The sequence below is a fragment of the Vitis vinifera genome, chromosome 14 (genome assembly GCF_030704535.1).
Source record: "Vitis vinifera cultivar Pinot Noir 40024 chromosome 14, ASM3070453v1".
Taxonomy (NCBI): Eukaryota; Viridiplantae; Streptophyta; class Magnoliopsida; order Vitales; family Vitaceae; genus Vitis; species Vitis vinifera.
The window spans coordinates 26999744-27017099 of record NC_081818.1 but is presented as its reverse complement, the minus strand read 5'-3'; the positions used below and the strand labels follow the sequence as shown (position 1 = coordinate 27017099).

Below are 17356 nucleotides of genomic sequence, written 5' to 3'. Positions count from 1 at the left end.
CCAAATTACAACTAAATTGGGTTTTGGCATTACATTTTGGGACGCCCTCCCTAAAACTTCACCCTTACTCTTCAAAAGTAAGCTCACTATCCCAGTTTTTCCTCAATCCGCTCCATCTCCACTGCTACAATTAAGCAAAAACTCAGTGCTATTCTGCCCTAATCTCTACACTATGCGGCGTCATTATCATATTCATGGGTACCTTTAACGCATACCCACAATCTTGTTCTTGCTTCCATGGAAAAAACAAAAAAGCATCTGCACTTTACTTTTGTCTGGAGATATGTGGGGGCCAACCAGACTACAATCATACATGGGTGCCATCATTCAAAACGCCTCGGTATTTCCATCCAATGCTATCAGTTTGGCCACATGGCGTAGCAACTTAGTATGGTGGGTGAGGGCACCTTCTGTGTTGGTGGGGGCTGCAGTGGATGACAGTACTGGCAGTGGAAAACCCCAAATCATGGTGTCATGAGAAGGCAGAACAAACGTGAGAGAGAAAAATAAAAAATCTTACTGATTTTTATCACTTCACTGTTAATGATTGTCAATTCAGAATCTGCGGTAAGTACTGCCAAAAAGACCAGGGAGACAACTTTGAGAGTTGGCATTGAGAAGGCGTGACTGTCGTGAGCTTTATTTCAAACTGAAGATAAGATTTTGTCTGCGATTGAGTTCTTGACTGGGTTTATATACGAGTGAAGAAGGTGATGAGGAGTGAAATGTGGATGAAAATGGAGAGTTTCAGAGCTTTGTTAGGTGGGATTTTGGTGGCATGGGTGTTGGGTGTGGGGGGTGAGGTTGGGATGGGGTTGCCCAGCTGTGGTTTTCCGGCGATTTACAACTTCGGCGACTCCAATTCAGACACTGGTGGTATATCTGCGGCGTTTCTTCCGATTTCAGCGCCGTATGGTGAGAACTTCTTCCACAAGCCGGCTGGGAGGGACAGTGATGGGCGTGTCCTCATAGACTTCATAGGTAAATCAAAATCATTATTTGATCTTTGACCCAGATGAATAAAATTACATGTTTTCTGTTTCCTTGAGTAAATGAAAATTTGTATTTTGGTTTTCATTGGGAAGCTGAGCATCTGGGGTTGCCATACCTGAGTGCATACCTGGATTCAATCGGAGCAAATTACCGGCATGGTGCCAATTTCGCAACGGGAGGATCAACCATTCTGAGGCCCAATGAAACCATATATCAGTATGGTATAAGCCCATTCTTCCTTGACATGCAGATTTCCCAGTTCGACCAGTTCAAAGCACGCACCAGGGATCTCTACATTCAAGGTAACTACTACCTCCTCCCAAAACCCAAAAAATGAATCTTGTCCCAAATTCTGATTATCTGTTCATGATTTTCTTCAGCAAAGTCACCCTCTGACAGAGACAAACTCCCGAGGCCAGAGGACTTCCCAAAGGCTCTTTACACGTTTGATATTGGGCAAAATGATCTCTCTGTTGGTTTCCGACAGAGCTATGGCCAACTCCGAGCTTCTATCCCGGATATAGTCAACAAGTTTACAGCTGCTGTCCAAGTAAGTTTCAACCCTTTCTTATGTAGCCATGGCTGGAACCAACAGAAGGGGATTAGGGTTTTGATTACTTGAATTTGACAGCATCTCTATCAAGAAGGAGCTAGGACATTCTGGATACATAACACAGGCCCTATTGGTTGCTTGCCTGTAGCAGTAATGTACATCCGAAATCCACCACCAGGCATGCTTGACCAGTATGGCTGCAACAAGGCTCAGAATGAGATTGCTGTGGAGTTCAATAAGCAGCTCAAGGATGGAGTGATGAGGCTAAGGGCGCAGCTCCCACAAGCTTCCATAACATACGTTGATCTCTATGCTGCAAAGTATGGGTTAATAAGTGATGCAAAGGGACAAGGTGACCATCCTCAAAACAAACCCAGTATTGAATTTCTATCAGCATTGAACTGCAGTTCTCATTTATATTGCTTTTTGGAACAGGATTTGTGGATCCACTGAAGATCTGCTGTGGGAATCGTGTGAATGACTACAATGTTTGGTGCGGGCAGAAGGCAATTATAAATGGAACTGAAGTGTATGGCAGTTCTTGTGCAAGTCCCTCGGCGTATATAAGCTGGGATGGTGTGCACTACTCTCAGGCGGCGAATCATTGGTTTGCTAATCATATACTCAATGGCTCACTGTCGGACTCTTCACTTCCAATCGCCCAAGCTTGTCACAAGCCTTATCACTTCTGATCATTCCTATGTATGTTTACTTAAAGACTACTCATATAAGGGCTTGAACACACAGAATACCTTGGGTGTAGGAAAATATCTCAGTTCGTTTCTATGTCATGGTGTTAAGGTTAACAAACAAATGAGTTCAATATGAGGCTTTTTGTATCCTTGGATCAAAACCAGACAATGGAAGCAACAATAATGGTGGCATGATCAATGAGTCTGTAGGCAGAGCAACTGCTCTGCTTCCTTCCCAATTGCTCTTTCATCTGTAATTGCTTCATTCAAGAACCAAATTGCTAACCTCAAAGGAAAGACTAGTGCAGCAAGGTCTTGCTGGTCATGCACTTATGATAAAGCCTTTTACACACTCAGGTGGCCCGTGGTCTACCCTAAAGCTCCCATGTTACATGGATTATGAGTCTCTGCTTTCTTGTCTCCAGCTCTCTTCTCGAAGTTACATGAACCCTGTCCTAATGTTTATTGACATTTGACATTTTCTTTGTATGACTGGTCTCATATCCATCTAACAACATTTTCCCTTGGAGGTGATTGATGTGCATTGGTCACAATCTCCAGTTTGCCAAAGAAATTGAAAATGCCTCCAAGTATTTTTGAGATCAATCTACAACATCGAATGATACTTTTTTCGGTAGATACCAAAAAGACATCATTAACTGTCACGTATACATTTTCAAGTCTCATCGTTTATATCATAATCTCATTTGTTTTTACTCTCATACCTTGATCCCATTTGCTTCTACCCTTGCTCAACAACATGGATCTCACTATACATATCTTTAGTAGTTTAGATTTTAACTTGAGTAGCTAATATTGTGAAATCAAACCTAAACATATGACTCACCATTCACTTGCAGCCTGATTGGCAGGTCTTTGCACATTGGGTATTGATGTGAAAGACAAGAACCAGTCCTCTTTATAGCCTCATCATCTACACAAGTCCCAGGGATTTGAGGACTGATGGTTGAGAAGGTAAAGAAATGCAGAGGACAACAGAAGACCCACCTCCATAGTTTTCTTACATTGTCATCCACACAACTAGGGCATTATCATGACAATCAACCCTTCATTGGCATCACAAATTCTTACTAAAGAACCAAGACTAATAATATAGAAGTCATTTAATTTGCATGAGAGATGAATCTAAAACAAACCCAAAAGTTCTAAAACTTAAATAAAACAAAATCAAAATATATCAACAATATTTCAATAACAATTCTTTTCAAAAAATAATTTATACTATCTAAATATCCATTAGAATTCATAATTTTAATTAATTTTGAAAAAAAAATTAAATATAAGATTTGATGTTCCTCCCAAATTGAAAACCCAAGAATTAATGAATTAAAGTCAATAATTAAATCACATTTTAATCATGAATCCATAAATCTAAAGATGCACTAATGAAACTTAGCTTAAAAAATTTTCAACATTTTCTCGAAAATAAAATATAATAAGAAATTCTTATTATTACCCAATTATCAAATTTTTAATTAATTATTAATTAATCATTATAAACTTATTGCTATTGTCATAAATTTTGGTATTAGAAAATATGTTAAATTACTAGTTTTAAAATATGTTTTAAGCATATAAAAATAATTATATATTTTTATTTTTCTTACATTGATGTCATGCATTTTTTTTCCTTGAATGTGAAAAGGCACACTCAACCCTCTTCACCACCAATCCCTCATTTCAAAATGAGTCAAATAATAGGGTTTTAAATTTAACCCATGATTTAGATCAAAGTATAAAAATAAAAGTTTATACAATGTGATCAATCCAAAAATTGAAATATTTTGGATAATAGTTCATGGATGGATTAAAACTCGAGTTTAAACAAGAATTTTGATAACTTCCAACCCCATTTTGAATAAACTTATAATAATTTAAACTTGATTGGTTGTGTTTGAATCCATTCATTACCTCAAAACTCTAAACATTTTCTTAAGTATTTTTGGTCAAAACTATTTTTGAAATAACAAGAGTACGAGAAAGGATTTGAAGCATTTAAATTAAGAGTATAAAATTAAAATTTTGCCTAAAATTGCCAAAGCACAAAAACACTCACAAACTATTTCTTTTCCTAGACACAAATTTCAAGCAACACGAGGGAAAAAATGGAAAAGGAAAGAAAGGGAAAAACCAAACATTTAGGCACCTTTGAACATGTAATTTCAAAAACCTTATAATTTACAATTGATAAGAATATATGAAAGAGCAGTGCATGAGTAAGATGTGTATGTCTTTGCCTACAAGAAGATGGAAAGGGTGTTTTTCTTCAATGATTCCAAAGTTCCAAACTACTTTTTCAAAGTGCTTTTACAAAGCAATCAATGGTTAAAGACCTTGATAACAAATTTATATGACATGGGAATTGCATATAAGAGAGTCAGAGACAGTGATCATAATACACATTATTTCAGGTCAATGGAAAGTGACAACATTATCACATTTTTGTCGATTATGGAAATGGGCATGAAATCAATCAACTTTAAACCTAACTCTAGAAGATTTTATTCAAAGAATTTTAAACAAAATTCCAAAAAAAAATTATTAGAAACCCTATTTAACTCATATAAAAAGAATTTTTATTTTTAATAAATTTTTTATAATATTGATATTAGTCTTTCAAAAAATTGATTTTGGTTTTAATTTCATATTCCAATTAAAGAAAAAAAAAACGGAAATCATCTTAAGTAAGGACCATCTCTAGGCCAATCTCTAATGGTAACAATTTGGGTCATTTTTTTCTTTTCAAACCTTAATGTTAAAGCGTAATAATGCATTTGAGAGTGATTTTAGAAAATATTTATAGATTTTTTAATACTTGAAAAATAAAAAATTTTAAATATTAAAGAGACTGAAAACACGATTTAGAATTATTATAAAACACATTCTAATCCTTTTTTAGACAATAAGTAGCTACTTGCTACTATGTGCTTCAAAAAACATTTTCATTATTTTATTCTTCTTCATGAACTATCCGTTAAACAAGTTAAAAAACAAACCAAAAATTAAATGGGTTTAGTTTGAATATTAATTTAAAGTTAACCCATTCGGATATTTAAAAAATATTTATTTAATTTTTAATATTATTAAGGTCGCAGGTCCATAGCACAAGGGTTGCCTTGTTTGACTAAAAACTTAGAAAATATTTATTTAATTTTTAAAATGTACGTACAAATCATACCAACTTGTTTGACTAATGTGCACATAAGCCGCAAGCATTAAAATTATTAAAAAATAAAATAAAATTAGATGCCAACCCGTGAATGTTTCAAAAGCAATCTTAATTTTTAAGGTACCATGTCAATTAATCTGTAAATGTAGTATTTTCCCAAATATCCAAATCAAATCTTCTGGAAGAGGATAATAATAACTAAACGCATGTGTCAGAGCATTGCAAATGATCTTGATTCATGCTGCCAAAGGGAAGGTGAGCGGGTCATTTTTTCTATAGCCATTGAAGATATATAGATTGACAGATCCTTGCTCATCAACTAAGCTTCTGCTCTACATGATATAAGTAGGTGAAAAAAGGTGTTTATGCAGATGAGAATGGAGGCTTTAAGAGTGTTTGCAGTTGGGATTTTGGTGGGGTGGGTGTTGGGTGTGGTAGGTAAGGAAGTCACGGGTTTACCCAGTTGCCATTTTCCGGCAATCTTCAACTTTGGTGATTCAAACTCCGATACCGGTGGTATGTCGGCAGCATTTTATCCGATGGTATGGCCATTTGGTGAAACCTTCTTCCATGAGGCAGTTGGGAGGGCGAGTGATGGGCGTCTAATGGTGGACTTCATAGGTAACTTGGAAGTTTAATCAGTATTTGATCTAATTCTATTGTTGGTGTGTTTTGATAATGCTACAAAGTTCTTTCTGCAGCTGAGCATCTGAAGTTGCCATACCTGAGTGCGTATCTGGATTCACTTGGATCCAGTTTACGGCATGGTAGAAATTTTGGAGTGAATTTCCGGCATGGTGCGAATTTTGCGACGGGAGGGGCGACCATTTTGAGGCCAAACAAGACACTGTTTGAGTCTGGTGTTAGTCCATTCTACCTGGACATCCAGATTGCACATTTCGATCAATTCAAAGCTCGCACTACCTCTCTGTACAATCATGGTGAAGTGTTCACTCCAAAAAATCTAGTACTAATCCAATAGCAAACAAATTCTGAGTGTCTGTTTATGATCATTTTCTCCAGCCAAGTCAGCCTTCCAGAGAAGAAAACTGCCGAGGCCTGAGGACTTTTCGAAGGCTCTTTACATACTCGATATTGGACAGAATGATATCTCTGCTGGTCTTTCAAAGAAAGAAGAAGAACGCCAAGCATATATCCCGGAATTGGTGAACAAGTTGAGCGCAGCAGTCCAAGTAAGTTGTCCCCCTCCCCCATTTACATACAAGCATATAACCATGGCGTGTCTAATCCAAAAGGGGACATGCGTTTTGGTTGAATCAATTGACAGCATCTGTACGAACAAGGAGCAAGGGCATTCTGGATACACAACACTGGCCCCTTTGGTTGCTTGCCAGTATCGATATTATACGCCCCAAATCCACAAGGCACGCTGGACAAGTGTGGGTGTCTCAAGTACTCAAATGGAGTAGCCATGGAATTCAATAAGCAGCTCAAGGAAGCAGTGGTCAAGCTAAGGGCGGACCTCCCAGAAGCCGCACTAACATACGTTGACATCTATGCAGCAAAATATGCGCTAATAAGTGATGCAAAGAAGCAAGGTGATCATCATCAAAACAAACTCAGTACATATATAGAACCATATATGAATATATGATCCTCATTTATTGTACGCAACTTTTCTCAACAGGATTTGTAGAACCACCTGAAAAATGCTGTGGGAAAAGGGTGAATGGCGTGGATGTCCAGTGCGGGCAGAAGGCAAATGTGAATGGTACTGAAGTCCATGCTGCTTCCTGCAAAAATCCTTCATCATACATCAGCTGGGATGGTGTGCACTACACAGAGGCCGCTAATCATTGGTTCGCTAAACGAATAATCATGGGTTTAGTGTCAGACAATTCAATACCCATGGCCCAAGCATGTCATAAAGCTCATCATGTCTGATCATTGATCGCCATGAGAGGAATCCAGCACGAGTGTATAACATGGGCTCTTCAGCTGAATTTCTACCAGTTCGGTTTCGTGTCTTTAGGTGTTTATTAGGTTGATTAACCACTAATCGCCTCAGTGAGACCACCTAAGTTTGTATCATTTGATCAAAATCGGATCATGAAAGGGCAATAAACATCGGTTTAATTAGGATAATGTGCTGTAATCCAAGAAACCATTTGTAGCACCGGTTTATATCTACCAATGAAGAGATAAACAAATGAGAACAAGTTATAAGGATATAACTTAAAATTAGATAGTAAAAGTTAAAAATGGCATAGTATTTAAAATTATTTTATTTCCAAAAAATGTTTAAATGAAATTTAAATTGGGAAATTAACACTCATCAATTGTGTGCATTTTTATTTTTGAGATTAAGGTCAAAAATCATAAAAAGAAGTTTTAGTTTACCTTTTTTTTTCATATAATTATTAAGCATATTTTTATCTTTCATTGTAAAAATAAAATATAGAAAAAATTATAAAGTGGTTAAAATCATAATTGGCGAATATGGGTTTAACCATTTAAAAAAATAAAAAAATTCAATATCATAGTCACCAACTATAATTTTAAGCTTAAAGTTAAAACTCAATCGAGATATTTTTTTTAGTTGTTTATTTACATTACATTGTTTACATTTTTATAATGAATAAATTATTATATATATAAAAAATAAAAATATAATAAATTTTTAAATTTAAATTGAACTTGCATACATATGATATTATATATCACTTATATTATAGTGTATAAAAAATAATTAATTAATATAATAATTTATATTATTTGTTTTTTCAAATATGATTTTATATTTTATTTGTTTTAAATAAATATAATTTATTATATTTAAATATAATTAACTAATTATAATTTATATTAAATATAATGCCAAATGATTTAATAAAATTAAACAAAAGTACTTTTAAATCAAATTAAATATACCAATTATTTATTTCATATATTATTTTTCCCCACCTTATATAAAAATTGAATATACCACACTTATATATATATATATATATATATATATATATATATATATATATATATACATAGGATGGATAGTGTTGGGAGTGGGAGGTGAGGATGTGAGGAGCCGCTCCGGCTGTCGTTTTCCGGCGATGTACAACTTCGGGGACTCCGACTCAGATACTGGGGGCGGATCTGCGGCCTTTGGTCCGGTGCCAACACCAAATGGTGACAACTTCTTCCACAAGCCGGCAGGGAGGGGTGGTGATGGACGTCTCCCTGTGGACTTAATAGGTAACATAACATTAGTTATAAGTTTCGTTCTCTAATTCTTCATAATAGGGATGTTATTTGTGCGGCTGAGTATCTACAGCTGCCATACCTGAGTGCAAACCTGGATTCAATTGGAGCGAATTTGGGGAATGGTAAGATTTTCGGGCCAAATTTTCGGCATGGTGCGAATTTTGCAGTAGGAGGGTCTACCATTTTGAAGCCCAATGAAACCATGTATCGGTATGGTATAAGCCCTTTCTACCTTGACATGCAGATTTGGCAGTTCAATCGGTTTAAAGCCCGCACCACCGATCTATACAAGCAGGGTGAAGTGGTCGCTCGCTCTACCTTGGGCACCTAAAATCCACAAACAAAAATGAATCTTCTACCAAGTTCTGATTTTATGTTTATTATGATCATTTTCTTCAGCCAAGTCAGCCTCCCAGAGAAAGAACCTGCCAAGGCCTTGGGAATTCTCCTGGCTATTTCCACGTTTGATATTGGACAAAATGATCTCTCTGCTGGTTTCAAAAGCATGAGCTATGAACAACTCCGAGCTTTTATCCCGAACATAGTCAACCAGTTTACAGCAGGAATCCAAGTAAGTTTCACCCTTTTATGCATAGCCATGGCTGGACAAAGGGAATTGGCATTTGGGCTTGATTAAGCACGTGGTGTTTCTTGACAGCATCTCTATGGAGGAGCTAGGACACTCTGGATACTAACACCGGCCCCCTTGGTTGCTTGCCGTGGTCAGTAATGTACATTCGAAATCCACCACCTGGCACGCTTGACCAGAGTGGTTGTCTAAAGGCTCGGAATGACATTGCTGTTGAGTTCAATAAGCAACTCAAGCAAGCAGTGATGGAGCTAAGGACACAGCTCCCACAAGCTGCACTAACATATGATCTTTATGGCGCAAGGCACGGCTTAATAAGCCATGATAAGGAACAAGGTGATCATCATCAAAACACACCCAGTGTTAGCTTTCCTCAGTCTTATCATTATTCCCATTTATCCCATGTAACTTTTCTCAACAGGATTTGTGGATCCGCTAGTGAGATGCTGTGGGGCACGAGTAAATGACTACAATGTTTGATGGGGGCAGATGGCGGATATAAATGGTACCTATGTATTTGGTGGTTCTTGTGCAAATCCCTCAGAATACATAAGCTGGGATAGTGCACTACACAGACGCTGCCAATCATTGGATTGCTAATCATACACTCAATGGTTCATAATAGCCATTCCAATTGACCACGCATGTCACAAGCCTCAACCTGTCGGGATATAGCCATGTATCTTTATTTAAAATAAAACTACACAATTCATTTTCCTGATGTTCTTCGGTTTAGTTTTAATGTCACCCATACAAGGTTTTACAGATATATTACCTTCTTTTATTACCTTAAACCAAAAACTTAAAAAAGGAAGCAAAGTTATCAATCCATTCCCCTGATCCAAGTGCTCATCTGGCGCATGTGAATAATATCATCTGCAAATGCACACTAACAAATGCTTGCCAAGGCTACCAACATGTCATGATAATATTACTTGATAAATGAGCATGTATCCTGGGGCAAATTGCTTCCTTCTTCTCCCTCAGTACTGCAACTGTTTCTACAAGAACCAAAATGCCAACCTCAACTCAGCAAGCCTAAAGTACTATTAGTGTGGTATCCTCCTCTCTTCCTGCTATAACTGTTTCATACAAGAACAAAAATGCCAACCTCAGATCAATTTAGCAAAACTTAAAGAAGGTCATTGACTTATTGTAGTATCTTTCTTCCATGTCAGTGCTTTAACTGTTCCATACAAAAACCAAAAGGTCAACAATTCAGCAAACCGAAAATAAAGGTTTGAGTAGCATGCTGGTGCCCACAAACTGTCATTTAGATCCTTCAATAGTAAAAGATCCTTCAATAGTAAAAGCCTTCGAGTTCAGCTTCTGAAGGCCAAGAGCATCATAATCTTCTAACTCATGAGGCCTGTGGTTTACCTCAATGTTCCCTTGTCACATTGACTAATCTCTACTTCCGTGTGTGAGTCATACCCATCTAATGAAATTTCCCCTTCAAGTTGATTAGCACGCATTGATCATAAACTGTCTCCAGTTTTCCAAATGAAACAAGAATTCCTCTAACTGCATTGGCTGTCTTAGTTTTGGTTTGGGATCAACTGAGCCTTGTCACAACTACTTGTGAACAAAAATAGAAATATGGTTTACCATTTACTTGTGGGCCAACAGGTCTTTTTAATTTTTTACTGTTGGGTAGAGATGTGAAAGGTAAAACCTACCCTTTTGGAGCCTCAGGTTCTATATGAGGTCAGGGGTTCAAAGGCTGATTGAAAAGAGGAAAAAAGAAAATGACAGGAAACAAGTGAATTAGGTCCATAAAAATTCAGAGAGTTGGCCAGAAATCAAGGCTGTTGTACATCACATGATGTCAAACATTCTACACATCTTTCACAAGATCCACAACTATGGTGTGGTTGGAGACAGAACAGTAACTTTTCAATCAAGTCTTTCTACTCCTTGGCAAGTAGGAGAGTGGAGTCATTCCCTCATGGTACGGTTTGGAATTCTTGGGCTCCTGAAAGAGCTAATTTGTTTACTTGGGAAGCGACTTAGACCAAGATATTGACTCAAGATCCACAGCTCAGAAGGAGGGATTGGAGGATGCCTAATAGATGCTATGTGTAAAGCAGAAAAAGAAACGGGTGATCATGTTCTCCTTCATTGTATGGAAGCACACATTTTGTGGCAATTGATCTTTGCTCTATTTGATGAACAATGGGCGATGCACACTAAAGTGAGAAGAATGCTCTTGAGTTGGGGTGGCTGCTTTGTTGGCAAAAAAAAAAAGGAAAAAGGCTTGGAAGATTGCTCCTTTATACTTTTTTTTTGGTCCATTTGGAGTGAGAGAAATAGGAGAACATTTGAAAATTGTGAAAGCTTGGACCAAACAATTAAAAGTTCTTTTTAGTATTTTTTTGGGATTGGGTTAGAATGTACATTAGAGATGATTTTATATTGCTGTTAGATTTTATGGATTGGTTAGACTCTCAGTGGGATGCGGTTACTAGTTTTTGCATATTTGCGCCTTTATGCTTTCTGTTTGCTTTATATACATCATATATACATTTTATATTAATACAACCTGCCTTTAGCCATAAAAAAAAAATGATCACAAAACTATTATTGGCATCCTAATAATAAGGTGAGCATCACCACCACAAGTCCATGACCATTACCAACATGATCCTATGATCATGGCTAAGAGTCTTAAGTCATAAAACTGTCAACTTAAGCAACACTAATGGCTCATCATCTTCATGGTCAATGTCCACCAAGTTATGTTAACCCACATTGCAATCATTATGCCAGAATCATTATCACCAATAAAATCATGAATATGATAGTCCTACTAATCATAATTGTCATCATTAAGTAGTTTACCTTCATTTTGTTGCATAAATAAAATTTTTGTTTTTCCATTCACAAGAAAAAGAAAAGAAGCATATAGTAGTCTTTCAGAGGAGCTTTCCTGAAAAAAGAAAAAAAAAAAAAAAAAGTTGTCTTCAAGAGCAATCCTGGACCTATGTATCACAAGCACATAAAGAAAAACAAAATTAAAAACGCTAAACAGTCTGACAACTTTGAAAGATATGGTTTTGGAAAAGATTACTTTCACAAGATCATATTAAAGTGTTCTAGAGGATTGTGGAGAGCAGTTTTTTTTTTATAAATAAGCACAGATTGTATTAACAAGAGGCAAAAAAGCCACAAAGTATACAGGGGGTATACAAGGCAGCTAGGACCTCACAACCAAAAAGATAAAACAAATAACCTCGCCAACCCTTAACTGGAGGCTAACCACTTCAAGAAGCCTATAAGGGAGAGAGACTCCTCTCCAACAGTAAACGCCATATTTTTCCACCACCAATCATTTGCCTTCAAGATCTCCTTCCAAACGCCCCATTAATCTTCTTTGTCCTCCAACCAAGACCCTCTTGCCCATATTTCGCCACAAGCACCTGCTTCCAAAGATTTTCCTTATCACAAGCAAATCTCCATATCCATTTGCCAAGCAAGGCTTTGTTCAAGAGGGCTAGCTTCCTTAAGCCTAGCCCCCCCTTTTCCTTATCCGAGCAAACCACCTCCTAATTAACTAAGTAGACTTTCCTCTCCAAATTTCCCCCTCCCCAAAGAAAGTCTCTTTGCAATTTTTCTAACCTCCTTGCAACTAACTTGGGCATACAGAAAATGGACATTTGATACAAAGGCATACTAGCCATCATACTCTTTATGAGAGTGATTCTCCCACCTTTGGAGATATACTGGCGTTTCCAATGCGCAAGTCTCCTCCTCACTCTCTTTTCCACCCCATCCCACACGGAAGAAGCCTTGTTAGGAGCCCCCAAGGGCAGTCCCAAATAAACAAAAGGCAAAGAACCCACCCTGCACCCTAGCTCCACTACCATCACCTCAACCTCTTCCACCTCGCCAATTGGGATAATTTCACTTTTGGCCAAATTAATCCTTAACCCTAACATGACTTCAAACAAAAAAAAAAAATCCAGCTCAAGTGCGTTATGTGCTCTTTCTTTGCCTGACAGAAAACAACTGTATCATCAGCAAAAAATAAGTGGGATATATTCATAGCCGGTCTTCTACCTCCCTGGATACTACACCCTGATAGGAAACCCCCTTCAACAGCCCTCCTAATAAGAGCACTCAGCACTTCCATTCCCATGACAAAGAGGTAGAGAGAAAGAAGGTCTCCTTGGCGCAGCCCCTTAGAACTTGGGAAAAAATCGGCTGGCACTCCATTCACCAAAACTTGGTTGTAGAGATACAATTCCACATCCAACCCAACCACTTTGACCCAAACCCCATTTTTTGCATGACCTTCAACAAAAACTGCCAGTTAATGCTGTCATAAGCTTTCTCGACATCCAATTTGCAAATGAGGCCTTTCTCTTCCCTTTTCTGCCATGAATCAATCACCTCATTTGCAATTAAAGAGGCATCTAGAATCTGCCTACCCATCACAAAGGCATTCTGATAAGGGGAGACCACTTTCCCTATCACTTTCTTGAGCCTATTAGCCAACAACTTAGCCAATAAATTATATAGCCCCCCCCCCCCCCCCCCCCCCAAAAGGCTAATGGGTCTAAAATCCCCAAGGTCCTCAGCCCCCCCATTTCTTAGGTAACAAAACCAGAAACATGTTGTTGAGGCTCTTGAGAAAAGAACTTTGCTCATGGAACTCCTTAAACATTTCCAAGACCTCCTCTTTTACAAAATCCCAACAGCTTTGCCAAAAAGCCACAGTGAAACCATCCAGTCCTGGGGCTTTGTCACCATTCATATCCATCAAAGCAGAGTGGACTTCAACCTCAGAAAAAGGAAGCTCCAGATTCTCCGCTTCTTGCTGATTGATCTGCTCTCTAACTACAGCCACCCTATATCCGCCTTCCACTCTGAGTTTTTTGAGAGCAGTTGTTGGTAGGCATTAGCTACCCCTTCCCTCACTTCTTGCTCCTCTGACAACCACACCCCACTTATCTTGATTCTGTCTATGGAATTACTTCTACGATGGGCAGTTGCCGTACGATGGAAAAAGCCTGTATTTCTATCCCCTTCCCTTAACCATAACTCCCTTGATAACTGTCTCCAGTGGAGAGTAGTTATAATAAGAAAATCACATAAAGGGTGTTTGTTTTTTTGGCTTTTTTATGAAAACAATTTATTTTTAGAATTTAGGTTATATGTTTTTCTACTTTTTCATGACTTATTATAAACTTTTTACTGAATAGAAAAAACCAAAATATTTAGTTTTTTCTAAATAAAAAAAATAACATGTTGGTTTTTCTTTACTTTTTAATACTTAATAGAAATAAAATACTACAAAAACAAACAACTTAATATTTAACGCTATTAAGCATTAAGGTTCTATTTAGAATTAAGTAAAAAAACAAACACCACCATAGACGGCTAATTAAAATAACGAGGCAAAGCATTTGACCACTGGGAAAGTAAATGAAGGTAAAATTGGCCTTTTATCTCTTTTTGATAAGTAATGTTTCTCTGTTTTTCTTTTTCTGCTGCTACATGGAAATTGGCCTTGTATCACTTCCATGCGACAGTTGAGTTATAAATCCACAATGGAAAGGGATTCAAAGTATCTTGTTTTTTGTGACCTTTTGCAAACCATCCTCAGTCAAAAATATAGATTCTCAACTCAAACAACACTCTTTTCTTCCTAAGCCCTTTTCCTTTCATCAAAAGACTCTCAAATCAAGGTTGTAGAGTTGGTCATTACAGAGTTCATCTCTTCCCGAAAAACTAAGACAATATTTTAATGATCGCTGAATGATATGAAAGACAAATAATAAGATGTTGAAATGCTATCATCAAAGTAAATCAAAAGCACACAAGAAAACAATCCATGGAGGTTTTCTGTAACATATTAATGCTAACTAAACTTAAAATCTCGTTAAAAATGAACATGGAGGTAGTTTCACTCACCAGATGCCAGACATGAAAAACATCAATAATATTAAATGAACTCCAAGATCATTCAATAATGGACTGGATTACACCAGCACCCACAGTCTTCCCCCCTTCTCTAATAGCAAATCTCATTCCTTGTTCGCATGCCACAGGCATTATAAGCTCCACAACCATCTTTACACGGTCTCCCGGCATAACCATCTTTGACTCTTCATCCTTATCATTCATGATTTGTGCAACCTTGCCTGTGACATCAGTAGTCCTCATGTAGAATTGTGGCCTATACCCTGCAAAAAAGGGCGAATGCCTCCCACCCTCCTCCTTCTTCAAAATATAAACAATGGCAGAGAACTTAGTGTGTGGCGTAATAGTTCCAGGCTTTGCCAGAACCATCCCCCTCTGGATATCAGCCTTCTGAATACCTCTCAGCAAAAGCCCCACGTTGTCACCAGCAAGTGCCTCATCTAGAATTTTCTGAAACATCTCAACTCCAGTAACAGTAGTGGCCCGAGTCTCTCTCAATCCAACAAGATCAACAGTCTCCCCAACCTTGATTGTACCCCTTTCTACACGACCTGTTGCCACAGTCCCACGACCAGTGATCGAAAACACATCTTCAACTGCAAGGAGGAAGGGCAAATCGGTCTGGCGCTGTGGAATTGGAATGTAACTATCAACAGCATCCATCAATTCATAGATTTTATCGACCCATTCATTCTCTCCTCTCTTAATGCTAGGGTTTGCCATCAATGCCTCTAGGGCTAGCAATGCTGATCCGGATACAATGGGAATATCGTCGCCGGGAAATTCATACGAAGCGAGAAGCTCACGAACCTCCAATTCAACCAACTGAAGAAGCTCTTCATCATCAACCTGGTCTTGCTTATTGAGGAAAACCACCATATTGGGCACTCCAACCTGCTTGGCGAGAAGAATATGCTCTTTGGTCTGCGGCATCGGCCCATCGGCGCCAGAGACGACGAGAATGGCGCCGTCCATCTGAGCCGCGCCGGTGATCATGTTCTTGACGTAGTCAGCGTGGCCTGGGCAATCCACGTGGGCGTAATGCCGACTCTCCGTCTCGTACTCAACCGTAGCGGTGTTGATGGTGATTCCACGCGCCCGTTCCTCCGGCGCCGCGTCAATCTCGTCGTACTTCTTGGGAGCGCTGTTCCCCATGGATGCCAGCGCCATGGTCAGAGCCGCCGTGAGAGTGGTCTTGCCGTGATCCACGTGGCCGATGGTTCCAATGTTGACGTGCGGCTTCTTGCGCTCGAACTTGCCTCTGGCGGCGCGGACAGTGAGTGAGCGGCGCCGAAATGGAGAAGATCCGGTGGACGGAGAAGAAAGGACGGAGTATCGGAAAATGGAGGAGGCATTGGTGAAAGAGGAGGCGAAAGGGGGGTTAGATTTGGTGGCTAGGGTTTGAGTTTTGTGGAAAAAGGAAGTGGGCTTAGGGTTTGAAAGTGACGGTGATGTGAATAGGGATTTAGAGGGAGTGGATGGGGCTCCGACGATGGAAGCCATGGAAGCGTTTTGTGTGGAGATGGATTATCGATAGGAAAATGAGGATATTGAATTCGAGGCTGAGAGAGTGAGCTACCACTTAATCCACTCCACTCATTTCCCCCTTACTGTTGTTATTTTTATGATGTGATTGAATTATTTTCAACCGTTGATCTCAACTGTCATTGGCTCCTTTCTCCATGACTTTATCATCAATCTTATATTTAAAATAAAATTTTAAGGTTTTCAAAATTTGTTTAAAAATTCAAAAATGAAAAATTAGACTTGTAATGTACCTTTAAGGCTTTAACTTAAATTCTTGTTTCAATGCTGTTTAACTTAAAGTCTTTTTGTCTCTTTATTGAAAAAAATCAATTTATTACCTAACAACTTAAATTGACTTTTATATCTAATGTTTTATTTTTAATAATTTAAATATTTAAATAATTATTTTTTAAAAAAATATTATATTTTCCATTCTTAAGAAAATAATTTTTTATTACTAAAAGTGTTTTCTTAATATTTTATTTTGAAAAATAGAAAAACTATTTTCCAAAACATTTGTGAAACAAACCTTAAAGTTATTTAAAAAAAACATATATTCCTAAAAATGAACAGGTTTTAAAAATTGCTCTTTGATTTTTGTAGAACAAAATCTATTTTAAAAACATAAAACATTTTTAGCTTGTTTTTAATATTTTAAAATAATT

At 37.8% G+C, this 17356-nt stretch overlaps 3 protein-coding genes and 1 pseudogene across 5 annotated transcripts; 3 read left to right on the top strand and 1 right to left on the bottom strand.

The window, feature by feature from the left end:
- Window positions 1-348: 348 nt before the first annotated feature.
- On the top strand, window positions 349-2477 carry LOC100267902 (GDSL esterase/lipase At5g14450). The gene is made up of 5 exons (XM_002271284.5): window positions 349-981; window positions 1086-1295; window positions 1374-1543; window positions 1625-1898; window positions 1982-2477. The coding sequence occupies exons 1-5, from the start codon at window positions 714-716 to the stop codon at window positions 2236-2238; spliced, it is 1179 nt and encodes a 392-aa protein (XP_002271320.2). The 5' UTR covers window positions 349-713; the 3' UTR covers window positions 2239-2477.
- A 3084-nt stretch (window positions 2478-5561) lies between these two features.
- On the top strand, window positions 5562-7416 carry LOC100257735 (GDSL esterase/lipase At5g14450). Its single transcript, XM_002272149.4, has 5 exons — window positions 5562-6049; window positions 6130-6369; window positions 6452-6621; window positions 6717-6987; window positions 7077-7416. The coding sequence occupies exons 1-5, from the start codon at window positions 5794-5796 to the stop codon at window positions 7331-7333; spliced, it is 1194 nt and encodes a 397-aa protein (XP_002272185.2). The 5' UTR covers window positions 5562-5793; the 3' UTR covers window positions 7334-7416.
- Window positions 7417-7888: 472 nt separating this feature from the next.
- LOC100262857 (GDSL esterase/lipase At5g14450-like) lies at window positions 7889-10286 on the top strand (annotated as a pseudogene).
- On the bottom strand, window positions 9902-16835 carry LOC100245586 (elongation factor Tu, chloroplastic). Of its 3 annotated transcripts, none has more exons than XM_059742902.1 (2): window positions 15156-16835; window positions 9902-10321 (listed from the first exon to the last, which is right to left on the bottom strand). In XM_059742902.1, exon 1 carries the CDS (start codon window positions 16665-16667, stop codon window positions 15204-15206), a length of 1464 nt encoding a protein of 487 aa, XP_059598885.1. In that variant the 5' UTR covers window positions 16668-16835; the 3' UTR covers window positions 9902-10321; window positions 15156-15203. The 3 variants fall into 3 exon arrangements, with proteins under 3 accessions (XP_059598885.1, XP_003633810.1, XP_003633809.1); XM_003633762.4 differs by lacking the exon at window positions 9902-10321 and adding an exon at window positions 12014-12220; XM_003633761.4 differs by lacking the exon at window positions 9902-10321 and adding an exon at window positions 12014-12168.
- Window positions 16836-17356: the final 521 nt, after the last annotated feature.

Coding starts and splice junctions, on each gene's coding strand:
- LOC100267902 (XM_002271284.5), top strand. CDS start 714: ATGAGGAGTGAAATGTGGATGAAAATGGAGAGTTTCAGAGCTTTGTTA. Junction 1,544..1,624: donor AGTTTACAGCTGCTGTCCAA/GTAAGTTTCAAC, acceptor TGAATTTGACAG/CATCTCTATCAAGAAGGAGC. Junction 1,899..1,981: donor AAGTGATGCAAAGGGACAAG/GTGACCATCCTC, acceptor TTTTTGGAACAG/GATTTGTGGATCCACTGAAG.
- LOC100257735 (XM_002272149.4), top strand. CDS start 5,794: ATGCAGATGAGAATGGAGGCTTTAAGAGTGTTTGCAGTTGGGATTTTG. Junction 6,370..6,451: donor TACCTCTCTGTACAATCATG/GTGAAGTGTTCA, acceptor CATTTTCTCCAG/CCAAGTCAGCCTTCCAGAGA. Junction 6,988..7,076: donor AAGTGATGCAAAGAAGCAAG/GTGATCATCATC, acceptor TTTTCTCAACAG/GATTTGTAGAACCACCTGAA.
- LOC100245586 (XM_059742902.1), bottom strand. CDS start 16,667: ATGGCTTCCATCGTCGGAGCCCCATCCACTCCCTCTAAATCCCTATTC.